Source organism: Neoarius graeffei, chromosome 19 (assembly GCF_027579695.1).
Source record: "Neoarius graeffei isolate fNeoGra1 chromosome 19, fNeoGra1.pri, whole genome shotgun sequence".
NCBI lineage: Eukaryota > Metazoa > Chordata > Actinopteri > Siluriformes > Ariidae > Neoarius > Neoarius graeffei.
Genome location: NC_083587.1, coordinates 50,027,314 through 50,050,705, shown reverse-complemented (window position 1 = coordinate 50,050,705; position 23,392 = coordinate 50,027,314). Strand labels below are relative to the sequence as shown.

At 39.8% G+C, this 23,392-nt stretch overlaps 2 protein-coding genes across 3 annotated transcripts in view; one reads left to right on the top strand and one right to left on the bottom strand.

The window, feature by feature from the left end:
• dpys (dihydropyrimidinase) overlaps positions 1-9,704 on the top strand; it is a 35,866-nt gene extending 26,162 nt beyond the window's left edge. The window contains exons 8-9 of the mRNA XM_060900936.1: positions 9,106-9,313; positions 9,549-9,704. Of these exons, the coding sequence (XP_060756919.1) occupies positions 9,106-9,313; positions 9,549-9,620 (280 nt within the window). The 3' untranslated portion in view covers positions 9,621-9,704. The remainder of the gene's footprint in view (positions 1-9,105; positions 9,314-9,548) is intronic.
• A 6,311-nt stretch (positions 9,705-16,015) lies between these two features.
• LOC132867961 (dendritic cell-specific transmembrane protein) lies at positions 16,016-22,085 on the bottom strand. 2 transcript variants are annotated; one of them, XM_060900934.1, is made up of 4 exons: positions 22,003-22,085; positions 17,874-18,932; positions 16,503-16,835; positions 16,016-16,338 (listed from the first exon to the last, which is right to left on the bottom strand). In XM_060900934.1, the coding sequence occupies exons 2-4, from the start codon at positions 18,918-18,920 to the stop codon at positions 16,276-16,278; spliced, it is 1,443 nt and encodes a 480-aa protein (XP_060756917.1). In that variant the 5' UTR covers positions 18,921-18,932; positions 22,003-22,085; the 3' UTR covers positions 16,016-16,275. The 2 variants fall into 2 exon arrangements, with proteins under 2 accessions (XP_060756917.1, XP_060756918.1); XM_060900935.1 differs by having other exon boundaries at positions 22,008-22,034.
• Between the last annotated feature and the right edge of the window lie 1,307 nt (positions 22,086-23,392).

Sequence of the window (23,392 nt, the reverse complement as noted above, 5' to 3'; positions counted from 1 at the left end):
TTTTTTTTCTGGGGTTTTGTTTTCGAGTAGAGTTTTTATCATCCTTGGTTGGTTCAGCAACACGCGTCGCCATTTTGTTTTTCTCTACTCACGGTATATGAGCTGATAGCCTTGTAGTAGAGTAGCCAATCAGAGCACACGATTGCTCATATCCAGTGAATGTGGATGGAATAAAAAGGTATATTTAGCACAGATTCCAAAGCAAACATATTTTCACCTATTTAACTGAGCCAAGAAACATTATTTTGGTCCCTTGTTGTAGGCATATAAGGTGAAAATTCAAATTCAATCCAAATTGCTTGAAACTACTCTCATTGAATTCAGAATTGAATGCTAAGCAACAATACTTTTTGCATAATAATTAAAATATGTTTATCAGCTCTTGAGATATTACAAATCAAAGATTGAAAAAACAGCTTAATTTTTAGAAAACTGGCATAATATTCTGTATGAAGATCACATGGTCCAAAATGGGCCTCATTAACGAATGAGACCAAATGTTTTTTCTTAATAACTTTTTTTATTTTTCAAGATATTTACATGGAAATTGGCGGGCACATAGATGGTTTTATACTGAATACAAAGTAAAAAAAATAGTGAAAACTAATTATGCAAATTAGCATTTAATTAGTATTATGCTACAACCCCGATTCAAAAAAAGTTGGGACAAAGTACAAATTGTAAATAAAAATGGAATGCAATGATGTGGAAGTTTCAAAATTCCATATTTTATTCAGAATAGAACATGGATGACATATCAAATGTTTAAACTGAGAAAAGGTATCATTTAAAGAGAAAAATTAGGTGATTTTAAATTTCATGACAACAACACATCTCAAAAAAAGTTGGGACAAGGCCATGTTTCCCACTGTGAGACATCCCCTTTTCTCTTTACAACAGTCTGTAAACGTCTGGGGACTGAGGAGACAAGTTGCTCAAGTTTAGGGATAGGAATGTTAACCCATTCTTGTCTAATGTAGGATTCTAGTTGCTCGACTGTCTTAGGTCTTTTTTGTCGTATCTTCTGTTTTATGATGCGCCAAATGTTTTCTATGGGTGAAAGATCTGGACTGCAGGCTGGCCAGTTCAGTACCCGGACCCTTCTTCTACGCAGCCATGATGCTGTAATTGATGCAGTATGTGGTTTGGCATTGTCATGTTGGAAAATGCAAGGTATTCCCTGAAAGAGACGTCGTCTGGATGGGAGCATATGTTGCTCTAGAACCTGGATATACCTTTCAGCATTGATGGTGTCTTTCCAGATGTGTAAGCTGCCCATGCCACACACACTAATGCAACTCCATACCATCAGAGATGCAGGCTTCTGAACTGAGCGCTGATAATAATTTGGGTCGTCCTTCTCTTTAGTCTGAATGACACGGCGTCCCTGATTTCCATAAAGAACTTCAAATTTTGATTCGTCTGACCACAGAACAGTTTTCCACTTTGCCACAGTCCATTTTAAATGAGCCTTGACCCAGAGAAGATGTCTGCGTTTCTGGATCATGTTTAGATACGGCTTCTTCTTTGAACTATAGAGTTTTAGCTGGCAACGGCGGATGGCACGGTGAATTGTGTTCACAGATAATGTTCTCTGGAAATATTCCTGAGCCCATTTTGTGATTTCCAATACAGAAGCATGCCTGTATGTGATGCAGTGCCGCCTAAGGGCCCGAAGATCACGGGCACCCGGTATGGTTTTCCGGCCTTGACCCTTACGCACAGAGATTCTTCCAGATTCTCTGAATCTTTTGATGATATTATGCACTGTAGATGATGATATGTTCAAACTCTTTGCAATTTTACACTGTCGAACTCCTTTCTGATATTGCTTCACTATTTGTCGGCGCAGAATTAGGGGGATTGGTGATCCTCTTCCCAGCTTTACTTCTGAGAGCCGCTGCCACTCAAAGATGCTCTTTTTATACCCAGTCATGTTAATGACCTATTGCCAATTGACCTAATGAGTTGCAATTTGGTCCTCCAGCTGTTCCTTTTTTGTACCTTTAACTTTTCCAGCCTCTTATTGCCCCTGTCCCAACTTTTTTGAGATGTGTTGCTGTCATGAAATTTCAAATCAGCCAATATTTGGCATGAAATTTCAAAATGTCTCACTTTCGACATTTGATATGTTGTCTATGTTCTATTGTGAATACAATATCAGTTTTTGAGATTTGTAAATTATTGCATTCCATTTTTATTTACAATTTGTACTTTGTCCCAACTGTTTTGGAATCGGGGTTGTACTTAAGTAAAAAAAAAGTTAAATTGGTACACACTCTTCTTGAAAGTTTCACCAAATGGCTTTATTTGTGCAACATCAAACTGATCTTAACTCTCATTTATACATCACAAAGAAGGAGAAATCAATGTTAATTATAAAATATGCATAAATAAGCACTCAATGTCATTCACATCTACCATTCTCTATCAAAATAAAAAAAGCAACAAAAGATTATTTCTAATACCCTCTTTGTGCTCTGTTGGCCTTTGTATTTCTAAGTAGGGCCTACTAGTGTTTACATGAAAGAATATAAATGATTATTTTGATTAATATTCACAGCTTTCAAGGTGAACCTCAAAAAAACTGTGAGCCACATCCAATGAACAATTCCAATTAACTGAATTGAAATTGACACCCGTGTTTCTGACTTCTGTTTTTTTTTAATCTCATTCCGACCATGAAGATCTCAATATTTTTCATCAAGACAACTACAGTTATATTCCAAAATATTTATTTATATGAATCAGTTTGATTTGAAAAAATAAGTAGGCAAAGCTACAAAAACTCACTTCAAAGTCTCCCGTGAATCATAACATCAAAACTAGCTGATGGAAAATTTTGCTGAATACTTCATCAGAAACAGTGAGAGCGAGAGAACATCCCTATAAAAGTTATCTGATTGATATTCACGAGTAATCCAGTCGGAAACCAATCAGAAGAGAGAGTCTGACCACTCCCATGACTCAAAAAGCACCAGCAGTTTCCCAGTGTCACATAAGCAGAGTATGAACTCTGTTATACCAACTTCAACCTGCTGTTACTCCCAAAGTACTGAACAGATCTTAATGAGATACATTTCCTTGGAAAGCAGAGATTATAAGCTTTTTAATGATAGTATTCACAATAGAAAATATTCAAGAGTTAAGCAATGACAGATTTGGAAACTTAGACGAGCATCTGCATGCACAATCTTCACAGCACGGCCAGCGAGCGTCTGATATGCCGACTTGTTATTTGTTAAAAAGCAAGATCTTTTATGATCATCTTTATTTGAGAAGCTCATTAAGTCTTTCTCTGTAGAAGATACACAGCTGGGTGATATTCTGTTCTCGCCACAGCACTGAACCATGTCAAACTCCCTGTAATGTGCTGATGAGGCATTTCTGAAAAAGCCTTGTATGCCTGCACACCAAATTTAGAAAAAGGGTTTGTTTTTTATTTATTTTTATTTTTTTTACGTCACCTTAGAGCATAGTTTTTGTGATGCTCAGATTTTCACTGTATACTATCTAGCAAACCACATGGATTTTGCCTATACCTGCTTAAACCTATCAGGCTTTTAAACTTAAAGTGACTGTAACTTTGTAATATACCATGTATTGCATAAGTATTCACCCTCTTGAACTTTCCCACATTTTTAATCTGGTATCAAAATGCACTTAATTGGGATTTTTTTGCCATTTGATTTGCAAATATGTCTAGCATTTGAAGTTGTGAAATATTTTCTGCTGTGACACAAAGGTTAATTAACCAAAAAGTCAGACATTCATTTGTTGCATAAGTATTCATCTCCCGAGGTCAATATGTAGGAGAACCACCTTTGGGTCCAAAGGTAGCTGCCCATTTAATAGGATATGTCTCTACCAGCTTTGCACATCAGGATCCTAAAATGTTTGCTCATTTTTCTTGAGGAAATTGCTCGAGCTGTGACAAGTTGAATAGAGACCACAAGAAGTTGCAATGAATCTTGCCACAGGTTCTCAGTCGAATTAAAGTCTGAGCCAGTGTTGTAGACAAGACCACCTAAAGAGACCAAGTCATGACCAAGACCAGAGTGTATCGAGACTGAGACGAGACCAAGACTTTGAGGGTTTTAGACAAAATCAAGACTGAGACCAAGACAGGGTGAGACCGAGTCAAGACCAGGACCAGACCAGTGCAAGTCCCACTCTGCATGACACACTTACGATAAAATTTGGAGCATACAAACCAGAGACACTTCTCAAATTGATCTGAACAATCCACATTCCCAAATACAAAAACACCCATATACATACATACAAACAAACAAACAAACAAACAAACAAACAAACAAACAAACAAACAAACCCTAAGAGCTGAAATTAACTTAAACACCTTTATTCAACACTCCTTTTCCATGTCATGATGTTAACAAATAAATCAGACAATGCCCAGGCAGTTTAATGATACCCCTGCAGTTGTGGTCTTGATTGGTCTTGGAATAAAATCCCAAGTCCTCTATCTCTGAGACTGAGAAAAGACCGAGTGAAAATACGATTGATTCCAAGATGAGACCAAGACCTTCAAACAGTGGTCTCAAGACGAAGACCAATCTCAAGTACTACAACACCAGTCTGAGCTTTGACTGGGACATTCCAACACAATCAGATTCATGGCTTTGAACCACGCTAGTTTAGCTCAGGTAGCATGCTTTGGTTTGCTTTTTGGCAGATGTCTCAGTCTCAAGTCCGTTGTCAATTGGAACAGCTTGGATTGTCATCTCCACCCATCCTGCCCTCAACCTGGACTAATTTCCCAGTCCCTGCTATTGACCAGCATTTCCACAGCATGATGCTGCCACCACCGTGCTTCATTGTGTGTTCACTGGGTGATGAGCAGTATTGTCTTTCTTCCAAACATAACTTTTTGTAGTTGGTATTTTATCCATGTTCTATCATGAGTGGAGGACTGGTATTTCCTTCAGAACTAGTGGAGTTTTTCTGTTTGCCTGTTTCCTTGTTGAGCACAAATAGCAAAGTCTTCACCTAATATCTGTGACCCATTATGGATAGCTTATGAAAGGTCCCAGCTTTGTCATGCTCATCCTCTGACCCTAAGTGACCTAAGTGACCCGGGTGTCTTGCTAGTTCTTCACTCAGTTGTAGAACAATATAACCTTCCATTGTATTTCCTTCCATACCAATGCATTCCATTTGGAATTATCAGAGGCTTGTATATCACGAGTTTATAATCTTGATGCTGCATCTTGACAGAGAGCAGTCATAAATAATGCAGATGCTATTCATATTATTGAGACAATAAGCAAGTGTAAATACAACGTCCTATTATGGAAAAGAATCACTCAACATTCTGCTACTGCTTTCTGTTGTGGCTCAGAATGTTCTCAAGCTGCTGATGTACTCAATTCAGGATATGACTCCCTCAGAGTGTTCATACAAGTGGCAAACTGTTATTATTAGAGCTGGGACTTCAGCTCAGCCAAAACTTAGCCAGACACACCAAAAAAGCAACAGGGCAAAGGATTAGCAAGGGATTAGCAGCAGGCTGCTAGGTAGTGCCGTTGTGTGTAGTTGTCGATGTTGATTTTAAAAGTAACTAAGGAAATTACATAGGAAAATGAAGCCTTAGAGGTGGCACGGTGGTGTAGTGGTTAGTGCTGTTGCTTCACAGCAAGAAGGTCCGGGTTCAAGCCCCATAGCCGACGAGGGCCTTTCTGTGTGGAGTTTGCATGTTCTCCCCGTGTCCGCGTGGGTTTCCTCCGGGTGCTCCGGTTTCCCCCACAGTCCAAAGACATGCAGGTTAGGTTAACTGGCAACTCTGAATTGACCGTAGGTGTGAATGTGAGTGTGAATGGTTGTCTGTGTCTATGTGTCAGCCCTGTGATGACCTGGCGACTTGTCCAGGGTGTACCCCGCCTTTCGCCCATAGTCAGCTGGGATAGGCTCCAGCTTGCCTGCGACCCTGTAGAACAGGATAAAGCGGTGAGAGATAATGAGATGAGATGAGATGAATACTTAGGTCTGAGTGAAAAATACTGTGGCGAGCATGTGTGGAAGAAGAGTCCAGAGACAGAAATATTAGTTTCTTGGTCATTAGCCTGTGCTACTTGCTCTTGATAGCACTGGCTTGACTGCTTTATTAGCATCCGGTAACACGACTGATGAACGCTACACTGGCTGGAAGGTGACTTCACTGCTGCGCTGACAGCACCGACTTGTGGGTAAGCTAGCGTTGGCCTTTGAGAAGGCTGAGGGCAATAACTTTTTGGGCCCTCCTATTATAATTCAAAATCTGATTGGTTAATTCACCTGTCACTTCCTACATGAACATACACTGCCATGGCCTTCTGTCCCGGCAATGATGTCCTAACCAATGAGTGAGCCAGCCTTAAACTACTCTCAGCCGAGAGGCAACAAACAAAAAAGTCTCATTGGATAACTCAATTTTACTGTTTTCAAGACAGTAACCCTTTCATTTCTGAAGCAAATTTGATTAAAAAAAATGAGGCCAAATTAGAATTAGAAGAGAATAATTATAATGAAATTATGAAAGCATGAAAGAAACTAAATATAATATTTGAAATGCTGATGTGTTTGGGCCTCTCTGAAGGTTTCCCTGTGGTTAATATGGTATTCTACTGAAGGCAAGAATTACTGAAACTCCAGCCATCCATTATCCGTAACCGCTTATCCTATGCAGGGTCACGGGCAATCTGGAGCCTATCCCAGCTGACTGTGGATGAGAGGCGGGGTACACCCTGGACAAGTCACCAGATCATCACAGGGCTGACACATAGAGACACAACCATTCACACTCACATTCACACGTACAGTCAATTTAGAGCCACCAATTAACCTAACCTGCATGTCTTTGGACTGTGGGGGAAACCAGAGCACCCGGAGAAAACCCATGCAAACACAAGGAGAACATGCAAACTCCACACAGAAAGGCCCCCGTCGGTCACTGGGCTCGAACCCAGAACCTTCTTGCTGTGATACGACAGTGCTAACCACTACACCACCATGCCGCCTTTACCCAAACTCACCATACAGCAAACCGGTTATGATGAAGCAACATTTCCTCTGTAACATTGCACATTTAATGGAAGAAGTTGTCTCTTGGTATGAGTTCAAGTATACATGCATAATGATTACCCAATGGGCAGAGTTTTACCAGAGGCCCTTTGTATCTTTGGGGGTCAGTTACCGGTAGTTCCTAGTCAGTCTCCTTCAAACGAGATCACACTACTGTGCTAATTGTTTTGCTATTAGTAGCACTGACTCAGAGCATCTGCCAACTGAGTAGGATGGATTCAGTCATTATTGCGTGTTAGCTAATATATGACTAACAAGTCATCAGTAATGAATAACAAAAACATTTATTCATTTCATCTCTCACTAATGCAGAATAAGTCCATTCAGCTCTTTTGCAGTATTTAACTTTGTCGGTTTAGAAAAGATATATTAGTAAGTAGCTTCTAAAATGGGAATGAACAATTTTGTGTGTGTGTGTGTGTGTGTGTGTGTGTGTGTGTAAAGTGATCCTATTTTCAGTGAACCCAAAGTATAAAAACACTTTAAGCTGTTTAGCTATATCATTCAATAAAAACGACTGCCTCATTCACCACAGATTGAAGAAGGGCCCAGGAAACATTAATTGTTGTTCATTAACAGGCATTTATCACATCCAATGAAATAATATGTGTATTTAATTTACTGTAATATAGTTCTGTATAGCCCTGTGATGACCTGGCGACTTGTCCAGGGTGTACCCCGCCTTTCGCCCGTAGTCAGCTGGGATAGGCTCCAGCTTGCCTGCGACCCTGTAGAAGGATAAAGCGGCTAGAGATAATGAGATGAGATGAGATAGTTCTGTAGTTCATGGGTCTTATTTTTCCTGGAATATTTTTTAATGTGAGGCATGATGAAATGGACATGAGAAGGTATCTTGCATTGTACATCAGTGCTTTGTTGTGTCATCCTGACACTGGTTCATTATGTAGCATGCCAACAGCAGGGAAACAGATGTAACTAGCTAGTAATGCTAGCTAGTTAATTATCTGCTAATGGCTACTAAAGAAACATCTCACCGAAAGCCCTACAACTAAAAATCTGCCATTTATGCTACAACCCCAATTACAAAAAAAGTTGAGCCTTCCTTCTTTCAGCAAGACAATGCCAAACTGCTTTCTGCACATATTAAAACTGCATGGTTCTGTAGTAAAAGAGTCCGGGTGCTAAACTGGCCTGCCTACAATCCAGACCTGTTTCACATTTAAAACATGTTGCGCATTATGAAGTGCAAAATACAACAAAGGAGACCCTGAACTGTTGAGGAACTGAAACTGTACAGTATATCAGGCAAAAATGGGACAATATTTCTCTTTCAAAACCACAGCAGTTGGTCTCCTCAGTTCCCAAACGTTTACAGAGTGTTGTCAGAAGTAGAGGTGAAGCAATACAGTGGTAAACACGCCCATTCTCACTTTTTTGAAACATGTTGTTAACAACAAATTCAAAACAAGGGTCACCAGGAGATGACATATCCCCCCGGCCCCCACATGAAACCCCACTCCAAATTTTCCGAATTTGAATTGGTTGCCATGGAAATATGGAAAAAATAAAAATCACAGAAATCCCAAAATGTCAAAAGGCACAACTCCTCGAGTCACTTAACATAACTGTCAGGTTTCATGAAAAAATTCCTAATAGTTTTTGAGTTATGCTCCAGAAACTAGATTGTTTACAGAAGAACAGACAGACGGACGGACAGAGCAATAGCTATATCCTCTTGCATTACATGCCAGGGGGATAATGAGCATATATTTTTCAAGAAACAATAAAATTTCTCAGTTTCAACATTTGATATGTTGTCTTTATACTATTTTCAATGCAATATAGGGTTTCTATGATTTGCAAATTATCGCATTCTGTTTTTATTTACAGTTTACACAGCGTCCCAACTTTTTTGGAATTGGGGTTGTAAATATACGTAAGCTGCCTTAAAAAATGCCCCTAATTCCAGGATTGATGTTCATGTTTTTATGATGCATATGTCAGAAACCTATCAACAAAATCTCCCAAATTAGAGCCTCAGTAAAGCAATTGTGTATGTTACAGGGTGATTTCAGCAAAAACCCACCTCCAGGCAGTAGATTATAACATCTTTGAGGGGATGGAGTGCCACGGTGTTCCTCTGGTGACCATCTCCAGAGGCAGAGTAGTGTATGAAAATGGCCGTGTCTTGGCTCAGCCTGGGACAGGAAGGTTTATTCACCGAAAGCCCTACTCTGACTTTGTGTACAAGCGAATAAGACAAAGGGACAAGGTGAGATTTATTGATCTGGAATTTATCATCATAATTTATCAAACTTATAACTTATCAAACTTATCAAAATTATAGGTATCAAACTTATATATTTAAGCAATATCACATGCTTCCTTTTGTCAATAATGACCCTGTTTAACACTGTATAACATATTAACCTGAATTTTTTTGAGATTTTATGTTCTTACTCTGAGTATTTTGTGCTGTACTGTATGTGATGTGCTTTAAATTTCAGGTTGGGAAGCCCACTGCAGTGGCCAGGACCCCCTACAAAGGAGAAATCATATCCAAGGCAAACAGAGCTTAAAGAAAACCATAATAGAAACAGAAACCTTCCAGTGTAACTGAGTAACCTTGATTTCTTTCAGCAAAAGTCTTCAATAAAAGGTGTTTGTGAAGCCCCCTTAAAGGAACAGTCCACCGTATTTCCATAATGAAATATGCTCTTATCTGAATTGAGACGAGCTGCTCGGTACCTATCCGAGCTTTGCGCGACCTCCCAGTCAGTCAGACACGCTGTCACTCCTGTTAGCAATGTAGCTAGGCTCAGTATGGCCAATGGTATTTTTTGGGGCTGTAGTTAGATGCGACCAAACTCTTCCGCGTTTTTCCTGTTTACATAGGTTTATATGACCAGTGATATGAAACAAGTTCAGTTAAAAAAATTGAAACGTAGCAATTTTCTATGCTATGGAAAGTCCGCACTATAATGACAGGCGTACTAACACCTTCTGCGTGCTTCGGCAGCGCATTGATACGGAGCTCAGATATCAATGCGCTGCCGAAGCGCGCAGAAGGTGTTAGTACGCCTGTCATTATAGTGCGGACTTTCCATAGCATAGAAAATCGCTACGTTTCAATTTGTGTAACTGAACTTGTTTCAGGTCACTGGTCATATAAACCTATGTAAACGGGAAAAACGCGGAAGAGTTTGGTCACATCTAACTACAGCCCCAAAAAATACCATTGGCCATACTGAGCCTAGCTACATTGCTAACAGGAGTGACAGCATGTCTGACTGACTGGGAGGTCGCGCAAAGCTCGGACAGGTACGGAGCAGCTCGTCTCAATTCAGGTAAGAGCATATTTCATTATGGAAATACGGTGGACTGTTCCTTTAAGGCTACCATCACACTGTCTCATATCTTGCCATGTAAGCGGCATGTGGGTCAAACGCCAAGAAATGAGGCGTATTTTGTCCAAAATTAAAGTCCTGTGACGTACACGGCGTATGTGTGACGTTTCTATGGCATTCCTGTGGCATATCTGGGGTTTGTATGGGGTTCAAGGGACGTAAAGTTATGGCATACTGAGGCATATGCATGGTGTATGATGCGTTGCCGTGGCGTAACCATTTCGTTGCTTTCGTTGGCATGGTGTTTCGTTCTTACGTGTGACATTGCTGCTGCATACCGTATCTGCGGCGTTCACAGGTGGGTATAAAAGGGGGCCCCACGCTGCGTTCGTTGTCATTCATCACAGTCAAGAAAGCATCATGCCAGCAAAGAAGTCAGGACCCAAGAAAGGTAAGGGAAGACATCAGCCACATCCACCCAGCCAGCCCCGGCGCCACCTTCATCAGACACGTCACCTATAGCGTTCGCATGGCATAATAGGTGTTCAAGCAACATTCCTGCTGCATCACTGCTGCGTAGCTTTCGTTTTTACAGCATACACATGACGTTTGTGTGGCATATCAAAGCTGCTACATATGTGCTACGGATTTTTAAGTGCGGACTTAAAAATACGCCACATCCTGTCGTACAAGGAGATCGTGTTATGCATCCTAGGGTATTAGCTATGTAAGCTGGCGATGCTGTGATGTTCCTTTCTTACTGCCACATATCCTTGATATGCCATACATGCCCAAGGCTGAAACGCCAATGTGTGAACCAAGCATTTGAATTACAGATGTATCAATACCATTTTTTCCAGATTGAGTGCAAGTACAAGTTTTTTGCTATAATCAAGGGTCCCATGGAGCATTTTATTTAGCCCTGTTTATAGTGTGCTGCTAGAAATAAACTCCTCTCAGATGTGAAGATTTATGTTTAAGATGTTAATGACCAATGTTCTGCACGCTCTCTATCTGTTTAAACACTGTACGATGGAACTTGTCTTATATCATGGTATCATGGAAATAAGCATGGTGTTTGGATGGATACACAATACCAGTATCAGTATAGCTACATCCCTGTTTAGGACGTAAGACTAAATCCGTGTTCGTCGTATTCCCAAAGATATAGTATGAGAAATCAAATTCTTTTTATATTCGTCTGCCTTCATCAGTCTATTCTGAGCAGATCCTCTACATCATTGACTGAAATACACACACACACACACTATGAATCACCTCCATGATTCACAGAAGCCTACAGACATGCATCAGTGTGTTTATTGGCTCCTGAGCAAAACATCTCAAAAATTGCACTTATCTCTTCATAAGACTTTCTGCCACCAGGTGTTGCAGTGTGATTTATGGTTTCATACATTGGAGAAAAAAAAATGGTTGCTTTGCTGCAACACACACAATAACACTCTTGCTTATTGATTTTGGTGCCAAGTGGCTATGCCAGATCCTGAGCAAGCATTTGACCATATTTCTTCTTGTCTCTTTGGGAAATGGCCTGAGATGCAGAACGGTTTTGCTTCTTCACTGCATTTTCTGTCTTCAGCTTGGCCGGTTGCTTCAGATATGCTTTAATTATCATATGGAGCAGATTAAGGTGCCTCAGGGTGTTCATCTATACATTTCACGTGAAGTATTTTTGGAAAATTCTTAAGTGTATTTCTAGTATAGTATTTCTATAACTCGTTGTCCTTTATAAATACTCAATACTTGCCTATACCGATACATTTTTGAATGTCCTCTGACTTTTGCACAGTCGTCTCATGATATTGAAAAAATATATATATATTTTACAATTATACTCGTAAAAGATGCATCTTTAATAGAAAAGTATATAAAATATAAATACAAAGCCATATAAAATGAGCCTTCATTATCAGCAAAGAAAAAGAGGGAGAAAATAAAGTATTTTGTAGTATGTTACAGTTTGACGGTGTTTTGCAACTGACCTACTTTCAAGTTTGAAAGCCCCAGATGATGCTAGATGGCAGTTATGTGAAATTGTGAAAAAGTGCATGAGCCTTGTAAAAAAAATAGGTCAAGAGAAATGAAAGTGGGTCAGAAAATTCAAGCGGAGCATTATCAAATGGTTTGAAAACTTCTATAGAGGACGACATTTGCAGAGAGAGAGAGTGGCTGTACCATATTGAAAGATTACCATGGTAAACTTTGATGACGGAGAAGTTTGAGCCTCTACTGAGACATCAGATTGCATAGTGATGCTAAAGTGTGAATGGTTGTTCATCTTTTTGATAACCCCGCCTCTTATGTGAAGTCAGGTGGGATTGACTTCAGCTTGTCCACCAACCCTAATGAATAGGTGGTACTGATATGGATGGATGGATGGATGGATGGATGGATAATAAACACTCACCGGCTACTTTAATATGAACTTGTTCTTGATTCTAAGACTCCTGTTCTTGGTTGCAGGAGTGGAACGCAATGTGGTCTTCTGCTGTTGCATGCTGAGATGCTTTTCTGCTCACCACAGTTGTAAAGAGTTGCTATGAGTTGCTATATCCTTCCTAGCAGCTCAAACCAATCTGGCCATTTTATTCTGACCTCTCTTATCAACAAGATGTTTCCACCAACAGAATTGCTGGTCACTTGGTGTTTTTTGTTTTTTACACCATTCTATGTAAACTCTAGAGACTGTTGTGTGTGAAAACCCCAGGAGATCAGCAGTTTCTGAAATACTCAAACCAGTCCATCTGGCTCAAACCAACACCCATGCCACAGTGAAAGTCACACTTTGAGATCACAGTTTTTTTTTTTTCCATTCTGATGTTTGAAGAGAACATTAACTGAAGTGCTTGATTTGTATCTGCATGATTTTATACATTGTGCTGCTGTTAAGGGATCGGCTGATTAGACAACCGCATAAAACAGCAGGTGGATGGGTGTTCCTAATAAAGTGGCCAGTGAATGTATATTTGTAGTGTCGAATAAATGAAGCAAAATCCAATCCAAGCTTATGCATGAGCTGTTAGGAGTTAGAACTTTTGCTCAAGTGTTCATCGCTGGTGAGCTAGCAGTGTTGGGATTTAAACTCTCAAACTTCCAATCACAAGCACAGAACCACTCACACTTTCTTCAGCTTGAGGATCTTTTATCGATTTTGAAATAATCATGTTTTTTTTTAATCCATACTTAATTTGGACAGCACCGATATTAATGATCTGTTGATGCTTTTCAGCAACATGAAAATGTACAATTGTACAGGTTCTATGATGAAATGGACAAAAAAAAAAACCTGTGCTCATAAACACAATTTCCATATCCGTATGACCTGGAAATCAATTTTCTAACTATACAGTGAATGGCATACAGATGTGTTTTCTTTTTTTTTTCTTTATTGATGAACATATATAAATAAAATGTACATTAAATAATTTTATATTATATATAAAAAATACAAATAATCAGAAATAAGAGTATTAACGGGGCGGCACGGTGGTGTAGTGGTTAGCGCTGTCGCCTCACAGCAAGAAGGTCCTGGGTTCGAGCCCCGTGGCCGGCGAGGGCCTTTCTGTGCGGAGTTTGCATGTTCTCCCCGTGTCCGCGTGGGTTTCCTCCGGGTGCTCCGGTTTCCCCCACAGTCCAAAGACATGCAGGTTAGGTTAACTGGTGAGTCTAAATTGAGCGTAGGTGTGAATGTGAGTGTGAATGGTTGTCTGTGTCTATGTGTCAGCCCTGTGATGACCTGGCGACTTGTCCAGGGTGTACCCCGCCTTTCGCCCGTAGTCAGCTGGGATAGGCTCCAGCTTGCCTGCGACCCTGTAGAAGGATAAAGCGGCTAGAGATAATGAGATGAATGAGAGTATTAACAGCATGAATATGTTATATAAATACATTAATATTCAACTATACTAAAAAACATTATTCAGAAGTTAAAAAAAAAGATTGCAGCTTATATATGGTTCAGACTAAACACACTAACCACACTATATGTATGAAACATCTAATAACCAACATATACAACAACAAATAACCACTATGGAAAACACTGTGTTTAAGCAATCAATATGTTAACATGTCATAAATATATGAACGCACACAGCAATCCAAATACAGTGTCTTGCAAAAGTATTCATCCCCTTTTGTGTTTGTCCTGTTTTTTCGCATTACAAGCTGGAATTAAAATGGATTTTTGGAGGGTTAGCACCATTTGATTTACACAACATGCCTACCACTGTAAAGGTGCATTTTTTTTTCATTGTGACACAAACAATAATTCAGATGAAAACACAGAAACCTGGAGTGTGCATAGGTATTCACCCCCTTTCGTATGAAACCCCTAAATAAGAGCTGGTCCAACCAATTGTCACATGATCTGTCACATGATATCTGTATAAATCAACCTGTTCTGGAAGGACCCTGACTCTGCAACATGACTAAGCAAGCAACATGAAAACCAAGGAGCCTCCAAACAGGTCAGAGACAAAGTTGTGGAGAAGTATAGATCAGGGTTGGGTTATAAAAAATATCCCAAACTTTGAACATCCCACAGAGCACCATTAAATCCATTATAGCAAAATGGAAAGAATATGGCACCACTACAAACCTGACAATAGAAGGCCGCCCACCAAAACTCACAGACCGGGCAAGGAGGGCATTAATCAGAGATGCAACAAAGGCACCAAAGATAACACTGAAGGAGCTGCAGAGATCCACAGAGGAGATGGGAGTATCTGTCCATAGGACCACTTTAAGCCATACACTCCACACAGAGTGGGGCTTTATGGAAGATTGGCCAGACAAAAAGTCATTGCTTAGGAAAACACGTTTGGAGTTTGCCAAATAGCATGTGGCAGACTCCCCAAACACGTGGAAGAAGATTCTCTGGTCAGATGAGACTAAAATGTATCTTTTTGGCCATCATGTGTGGCGCAAACCTGACGCCCTGAGAACATTATTCCTACAGTGAAGCTGTGGGGATATTTTTCATCTGCAGGGACAGAAAAGCTGGTCACGACTGAAGGAAAGATGGATGGCACTAAATACAGGGCAATTCTGGAGGAAAACCTGTTTGAGTCAGCCAGAGGTTTGAGACTGGGACGAAGGTTCACATTCCAGCAGGACAATGACCCTAAACATACTGCGAAAGCTACACTGGAGTGGTTTAAAGGGAGACATTTAAATGTCTTGGAATGGCCTAGTCAAAGCCCAGACCTCAATCCAATTGAGAATCTGTGGCATAACTTGAAGATTGCTGTACACCAACGCAACCCATCTAACTTGAAGGAGTTGGCACAGTTTTGCTTGATGAATGGGCAAAAATCCCAGTGGCTAGATGTGTTAAGCTAATAGAGACGTAACCCAAGATACTTGCAGCTGTAATGGTAGCAAAAGGTGGCTCTCCAAAGTATTGACTTGGCGGGAGGAGACTTGGAGACCTATGCACACTCTAGATTTCTGTTTTTTCATCTTAATTATTGTTTGTGTCACAATAAAACAACAATGTGCACCTTCAAAGTGGTAGGCATGTTGTGTAAATCAAATGGTGCTAACCCTCCAAAAATCCATTTTAATTCCAGCTTGTAATGTGACAAAATAGGACAAATACCAAGGGGGATGAATACTTTTGCAAGACATTGTAAACCTCAGATATCTACATTGTGTAGTAAAGTGTCAAAAGGTCTTCTTCTCAGGGTTCTTTAGGTGTTCTCTGGATAGGTAAGGATTCTCCCAGAGAGAAAATTCCAGATTTAGCCTAGTTTTTCTAATAATGTATAATGGACACATACAAACTGTATACCACTGAAGGTTGGTTTTGTCTCCAAAAAATGTTTACAAATATGCAAGGTAATTAAAAACAAACTGAAAACAAACCTTAAATTTTATTCTCATGGTTGTTGCTTGAATAACGGAAAATGATGGGAAACCAAAAGTGGAGCTAGAAAGAAAGAAGAGAAAAAATTATATCTTAGTGGAGTTTAAAAAAAAAATCCAATCTGGAGAAATTCTGGCTAATTCGGGGGGGGGGGGGGGGGGGGGGGGACGACACTGTTAAAATAAAAACCTGTATTTCTGTTCAAGTCACTACAAAAGAGAACCAACCTGTGTGGCAAAGGATTTCAGGGTTCTTTTTGCATCCTTGGCCGTCCATTTCGATCTTCGTTTCAGGATCTTGGCATGAAGCTTGGCAATCCGATTCTCTGCGTCTTCTGAGTAGAACTGCTCAGACACAATGAGCCTCAATTGACTGAGCTTTGAAGACACTACCATCAAAAGAACCAGCAAGCCAAAGATAATTGACAGAGGGACGACGGATTCGTAGAGCCATAGTTCTGGTGCTGGCAAGCACTTCTTTTCAAAAATGGGCACATCGTAGGAAAAGTCATAGACCTTTTGCTCACGTCCAATGTTAATGCCGATAAAAAAGGTTCCCTCCTGACCCAAAAGAGATGGACACATGAAAAGAAAAAGAACATTTTCAGATTAAATTTGAACACACTAACTACACAATTGAAATTAGTAAAGCATAGAAATTCTGTATGTAAGCATCATGCTTGTAGTACTTGAGTCCGACTCATGCCATAATTTTAAGAACTTGTGACTTGACTTGGACTTGAGCACTGAAGACTCAGACTTGGACTCGGTCTCGTGCATTGGCTGCATTCGGACTCGTAAATTGTAGATAAGGACTTGGATTTTTTCTTTATTTTTTGCAGCACGCCATAATAATTTAGCATAAGATATTTATATCTACATTAATTTTTATACTAATTTCGTGCAAGAGAATGCACATTCACCTGTTCGTACGTCATGTTGAGGAACAAACTAACGTTAATGGCACTAAAATACCTGGAGAGAAGCCCCTAGGATTGTCCGCTTTGCTTATACAGACTTCTTGTGCAGTGGGAAAAAATGCACTGCTATGTGTTCCATATGTAGATGAACTATTGAGGAGATGACGGGGAAAACTTTGAACTTCAATTGTCATTTGGCAAGACTTCATCCAGAGAAGGAAGTGACACGTTATGCTCATTGCTCTGGCCTGCTTACTGACCGATGAACTAGCTAGTGTTAACCCTCTCTCATGTTATTTGCCCTGGTGATAGTGGGCGGGGCTTGCTGAGCGATGAACAAGCTTTTTATCTGTAGCTTATTAACTAAAATGGGGCAGTCAAGCAGTAATATTAGTCTAACACAGCAGCAGAGATGGTTTCAAATAAAGGCAGCAACAGCCACCATCAAATGGTGCGGTTGGAGTCTTGTTCTCGGACTTGACTCAGCTCAATGGTGGATCCGACTCGGATTCGACTCAAAATTTTCTTTAATGACTTGGACTTGAACACTGGGGACTTGAGACTGGACTCGGACTTGAGGTTTAGTGAGTCGACTACAACACTGGTAAGCACTACATATTAAACAAGATAGCCATGATTCAAACTAAAGCATACATATACAGTATATCTGCATTTTTACCTCCACTTTCAGTAACACAGGAACATGGAGTGGCTTCAGCTGTTCTAATCGCTTGCTCAAAACAGAGATAATCCAATAAACAAGAGCATCAAGTCCTATGAAGAAGAGCCAGGCCATACTATGTGTTACAATCGAGATGCTGAATTTAAGCATGCCTTTCACATCTTTTTTGGTTAAATGGGCAGAGGGAACAATAATGTAACGCTTTGATTCCTTCTTAGTCAGAGGGAGGACTGAGGGCTTTCCTTGTAAACGTTGGCTTTCATCATACTTCACAAATTTTTTTGTAAGTAACACATTTTTCTGTTTTCTGTTAAAGCGAAACCTCCTCAAGTAGACAACAGTGGCAATGATGAGTATCACAACCCCTACAACTGGAGATATTTCCTTTCCTATGGATGAAATTCCATTGATGACAACCAACACATTCTCAGCAGTCTTGTTCATGGTCATCTGTGCTTCAGATATTTTCTTTGTGAACTCTCCTGAATGCACAATTGGCTTCAGTTTGAAGTCAGTGTCATAAGTCTCACCTAAAAAACTGGTTAGTCCATTTTTAAGCGTGGAGGCCACCCATTTTAGCATGCGGATATAGTTGCTGAGAGGTGCGAGGTCAATGGTCATAAGCTTTTCCTCCAAATTGCAGACTAAACTCTTTCCAAGTCCTTTCAGGTTCATCAGAGTGTTCTGGATGTTCAATAAGATCACTATTGTTGTGCCAGCTGTAAGGAGCTGTTTCTTGCCTTGTTTCAAGCCGATGGACATCAGGAACAGTATTCCAAAACAACGAACATTTGGAGAAAACCACATAGCTAGCGTAAGGCAAAGCCAAAACACTGCAGTGGTAGCAATGGAGACCTCAATGCCAAAGTTCAAGGGGAAACGGAGAGCAAGGAGGAAAAAAACAGCCAAAATGAAACTGGTGATCAGGCATGAAATAAGCAAAAGGAACTTCTCGCTCCAGCTCATTTCACTCTTTGTTGTGTAGAGTGAACAAATCTGAGATGAAGTCATCTTCAGGCTTGCTTTCAACTTATTTAAGTTCATTGTTGGCTTCTTCTGAAATGACAAAATGGAAAAATGGTTCTTATCATTAATGTAGCAGACACTGCAGCAAGACATAAATATAAGAGTTTGGAAGTATCTACTGGAAATCAAATAGCTTTATTAGGTCACGTTTTATGTCACCAATCTCCAAAAAATGTACATAGAAAATAAGTCTTGATTGTATTAATATTCACTTCCTTTCCTGTGAAGCTCTTAAATATGCTCTTGTGCAATCAGTTCCTTAAAAAAATGATATCATAATGATCAAGGAGCTATCAAAACCAGGCAAGGTAAGTTGCTTTATGTAGCACATTTCATACTCAAGGAAATTCTAGAACATTCACTTTCTCTAGTGTGTTGAATCGTTAAATAGTTCAATAAAGTATCTCTGATTTCTGGTGTTCTCACTGTTCATGACAAGTATCATGTTTGCCAGCATACACAACAATTAAAGTGATCATCCCATGGTGGGAAAGCATTTTGTGAAGCTCCTTGTTTAATTCAGCTACATTATGGTGGAGATATAGAGCTCAAGAAGTAATTTTCCACCAACGTTCAACTGAAAAAAGCACAATAAGCTTATGGGGTACAGCTCTGGAGAAGCACGACCAAGAGCTGGATTATCAAAAATAGACCAAACTTTGAACATCCCTTAGAGCACCATGCAGGGACGCCGCTAGAAATTTTGGGCCCTGTGAAAGAATATAATATTGCCCCCCCCCTTACGTTTCTGGTAACCCGACTTCTTCATGATGGTGTCAATCTACTGATGGTTCAACATCAATTCTGCTTCTACCATGCACAGTTAATGTTAGTGCTGGATTGGAAAGCAGCAAACCTAACATGGTGTGACACTCTGGCTCCACCTACACAAGACTATACCATGTAATGAATAGGGAGAGGGATGAAATATAAAGACTATCTATTGTAATAATTTTGTGGAAAATTAAACCAGAAGGTTGTTGCATTTGCTCATTTTAAGAGACAAAATTATTATTATTATTATTATTATTATTATTATTATTATTATTAAATTAACTTGCACATGGTAATAATATTAATATTGTCCTCTGAGGGCCCTCTGTCAATGCTGGGCCCTTAGAATCATCCTACCCCCCACCCCCACCCCCCAACACACTCCTGGCATCATGAAATGCATTTACAAAGGAAAGAATATGGAAGAACAGTAACTCTGGAAGAGGAAGAAGCAACCAAGCAGCTAATGATACTCTGAGGGAGCAGAAAAAATCCACAGCAGAGCAACTATAACATAGATCTATCACAAAGCTAAGCTTCATTGAAAAGTGGCAAGAAGAAAGCCTTTGCTTTCCCAATATCAAATCCTGTTTGTACTTTGCTAAAATGTATATGGAAGATATAGCAAATATGAAAAAAAAGGTTCTACGGTCAGAACACTGCCTATCACTCAGAAAGCAGTGTCTTTACTGTGAAGCATAGTGGTGGTAGCATCATGGTTTTAGAATGCTTTTCATCAGCAGGAATAAGGAAAACCGTTCAGGAATGAAGAGGAAATACTGGAAAATACAAGAACATTCCGGAAGAAAAATCTGCAGTCTAGAAGAGACCTGAGACTGAGGTAAGACAATACCCTGAAGCAAATAGTAAACAAAAGCTACACTGGAGTGGTTTCAACTCTAAAAGCAAAGTCCAAACTTCAAGGTGATTGAAAAGCTTCATGTTGATTTTGATTGCTGTTGATTCAATAGACTTATAGCTGTAATAATAATAATAATAATAATAATCCGACATATATGGCACAGTACACATACGTAAACTCACCAGCCATTTTAATAGGAACTTGTTCTTGATTCTAAGGTTCCTGTTCTTGACTGCAAGAGTGGAACCCAATGTGGCCTTCTGCTGTTGTATGCTGAGATGCTTTTCTGTTCACCATGGTTATAAAGAGTTGCTATGAGTTACTATATCCTTCCTGGCAAAAAAGATCAAACCAATTTGGATATGTATATGGAAGATATAGCAAATATGAAAAAAACGGTTCTACAGTCAGAACACTGCCCATCACTTAGAAAGCAGTGTCTTTACTGTGAAGCATAGTGGTGGAAGCATCATGGCTTTAGAATGCTTTTCATCAGCAGGAATAAGGAAAACCGTTCAGGAATGAAGAGGAAATATTGAAAAATACAAGAACATTCCGGAAGAAAAATCTGCAGTCTAGAAGAGACCTGAGACTGAGGTAAGACAATACTCCGAAGCCTTTCTTTCTTTCTGACCTTTCTTATCAACAAGGCGTTTCCACCCACAGAACCATCACTCACTCACTCACTCACTCACTCACTCAGTGTTTTTTTTTTCCGTACCATTCTGTGTCAACTCTAGAGACTGCTGTGTGTGAAAACCCCAGGAGATCAGCAGTTTCTGAAACACCCAAACCAGTCCATCTGGCTCAAACCAGCACCCATGCCACAGTGAAAGGCACACTTTGAGATCACAATTTTTCCCTATTCTGATGTTTGAACATTGTGAACATTAACTGAAGCGTATGATTTTATGCATCGTGCTGCTGTCAATAGATTGGCTGATTAGAGAACTGCAGGAAACAGCAGGTGGATGGGTGTACCTAATAAAGTGGCCAGTGAGTGTATATTTAAAAAAAAATAAAAATGTTTCCAAATTGCATCCAAAGGTGGTATTACCAAGTACTAAATCAGGAGGAGGGAAATATTTATGCAATCAAGCCATTTCCGTTTATTTCCAAACAAGCTTAAGAACCAAAGAGATTCACTTTTCCACTTCAACAGAATTAACAATTTTGTGTATATCGTTGAAAAAAAAAAATCCCAATTAAATCCATTTCAACCTGAGGGTGTAACACTATAAAATATGGAAAATTATAATGAGGTGTGAATACTTATGCAAAGCACTGTTTTAAACTATACAGTTATCCAGATTGGATCAATTCTACAGTAGGGATTGTGTTAATCTAAGACTCAGCGAATTCTCCCAAAACCATCCCATAATTGTCATAAAAGATTATATTCTATAGAATATTATTAGATTTACAATCTTATCATCTTTTAGTGTGTTTGAAGTTTTAACTTACCTCACCTGAGCAGACACACTGAGCTGCACACGCCACAGTTCTTGAAATGATAAATGTGTTCGAAATGAAGGTCCTCTTCAGCTTTTATTGAGTCAAAATTGCAATGTTTACTCACATTCATGAGATGTCTCATAAGGTGGAACCGCAGTTGCAGAACTATTTTTAGGGAAGGAAAAGATGACCAGTACAGCTGGACAGTAGCACCAACGTGGCTTTCTCTTCCTTTTTTCAGTTTCAAAAAAAAAAAAATTGCTTACATGTCTCATCTCATTATCTGTAGCCACTTTATCCTGTTCTACAGGGTCACAGGCAAGCTGGAGCCTATCCCAGCTGACTACGGGCGAAAGGCGGGGTACACCCTGGACAAGTCGCCAGGTCATCACAGGGCTGCACACAGACACAGACAACCATTCACACTCACATTCACACCTACGGTCAATTTAGAGCCACCGGTTAACCTAACCTGCATGTCTTTGGACTGTGGGGGAAACCGGAGCACCCGGAGGAAACCCACGCGGACACGGGGAGAACATGCAAACTCCACACAGAAAGGCCCTTGCCAGGGGCCACAGGGCTCGAACCCAGACCTTCTTGCTGTGAGGCGACAGCGCTAACCACTACACCACCGTGCCGCCCTTGTACAGTACGGAAAAGTCAAAAGTTTGCACACACCTTCTAATTCATTGTTTTTTCTTTATTTTTATTAATTAAAGGACCCTTCATGTGTTAAAGTAATGATGGATGTTGTTTCTCTTTACTTAGTTGAGCGGTTCTTGACATAATACGGATTACTACAGTTGTGGTGTTGAATAGGGCTGTTTACTGTATTGTTTATAATTTCCTATTTACTGTTTGATCTCAAACGCATTAAGAAGGCAAGAAATTGCACTAATTAACTTTTGATGAGGCACAGCTGTTAATTGAAAAGCATTCCAGGTGACTACCTCATGAAGCTGGTTAAGATAATGCCAATAGTGTGTAAAATGTCATCAAGGTAAATGCTAGCTATTTTGAAGAATCTAAAATATGAAATATATATATATATATATATATATATATATATATATATATATATATATATATATATATATATAAAATACACACACTTTTTTTGTTTACTGCATAATTCCAGATATGTTCCAGATGTTAGAAGAAGAAAGCTTTATTTGTCACATGCACACTTCAAGCACAGTGAAATTCATCCTCTGCATTTAACCCATCTGAAGCAGTGAACACATGCGCACACACCCAGAGCAGTGGGCAGCCACACTAGAGCGCCCGGGGAGCAGTCAGGGGTTAGGTACCCGTACCTTGCTCAAGGGCACTTCAGCCCAAGGCTGCCCCATGTTAACCCAACTATGGGGGAAACTGGAGCACCCGGAGGAAACCC

Bases quoted from the DNA above. Each gene is read 5' to 3' on its own strand.
- LOC132867961 (XM_060900934.1), bottom strand. From the start codon at position 18,920: ATGAACTTAAATAAGTTGAAAGCAAGCCTGAAGATGACTTCATCTCAG. The intron at 16,836-17,873 runs GTAAAAATGCAG...CTTTTGGGTCAG, and splicing joins CTGTGTTACTGAAAGTGGAG to GAGGGAACCTTTTTTATCGG. The intron at 16,339-16,502 runs GTTGGTTCTCTT...CTTTCTTTCTAG, and splicing joins TGAAATCCTTTGCCACACAG to CTCCACTTTTGGTTTCCCAT.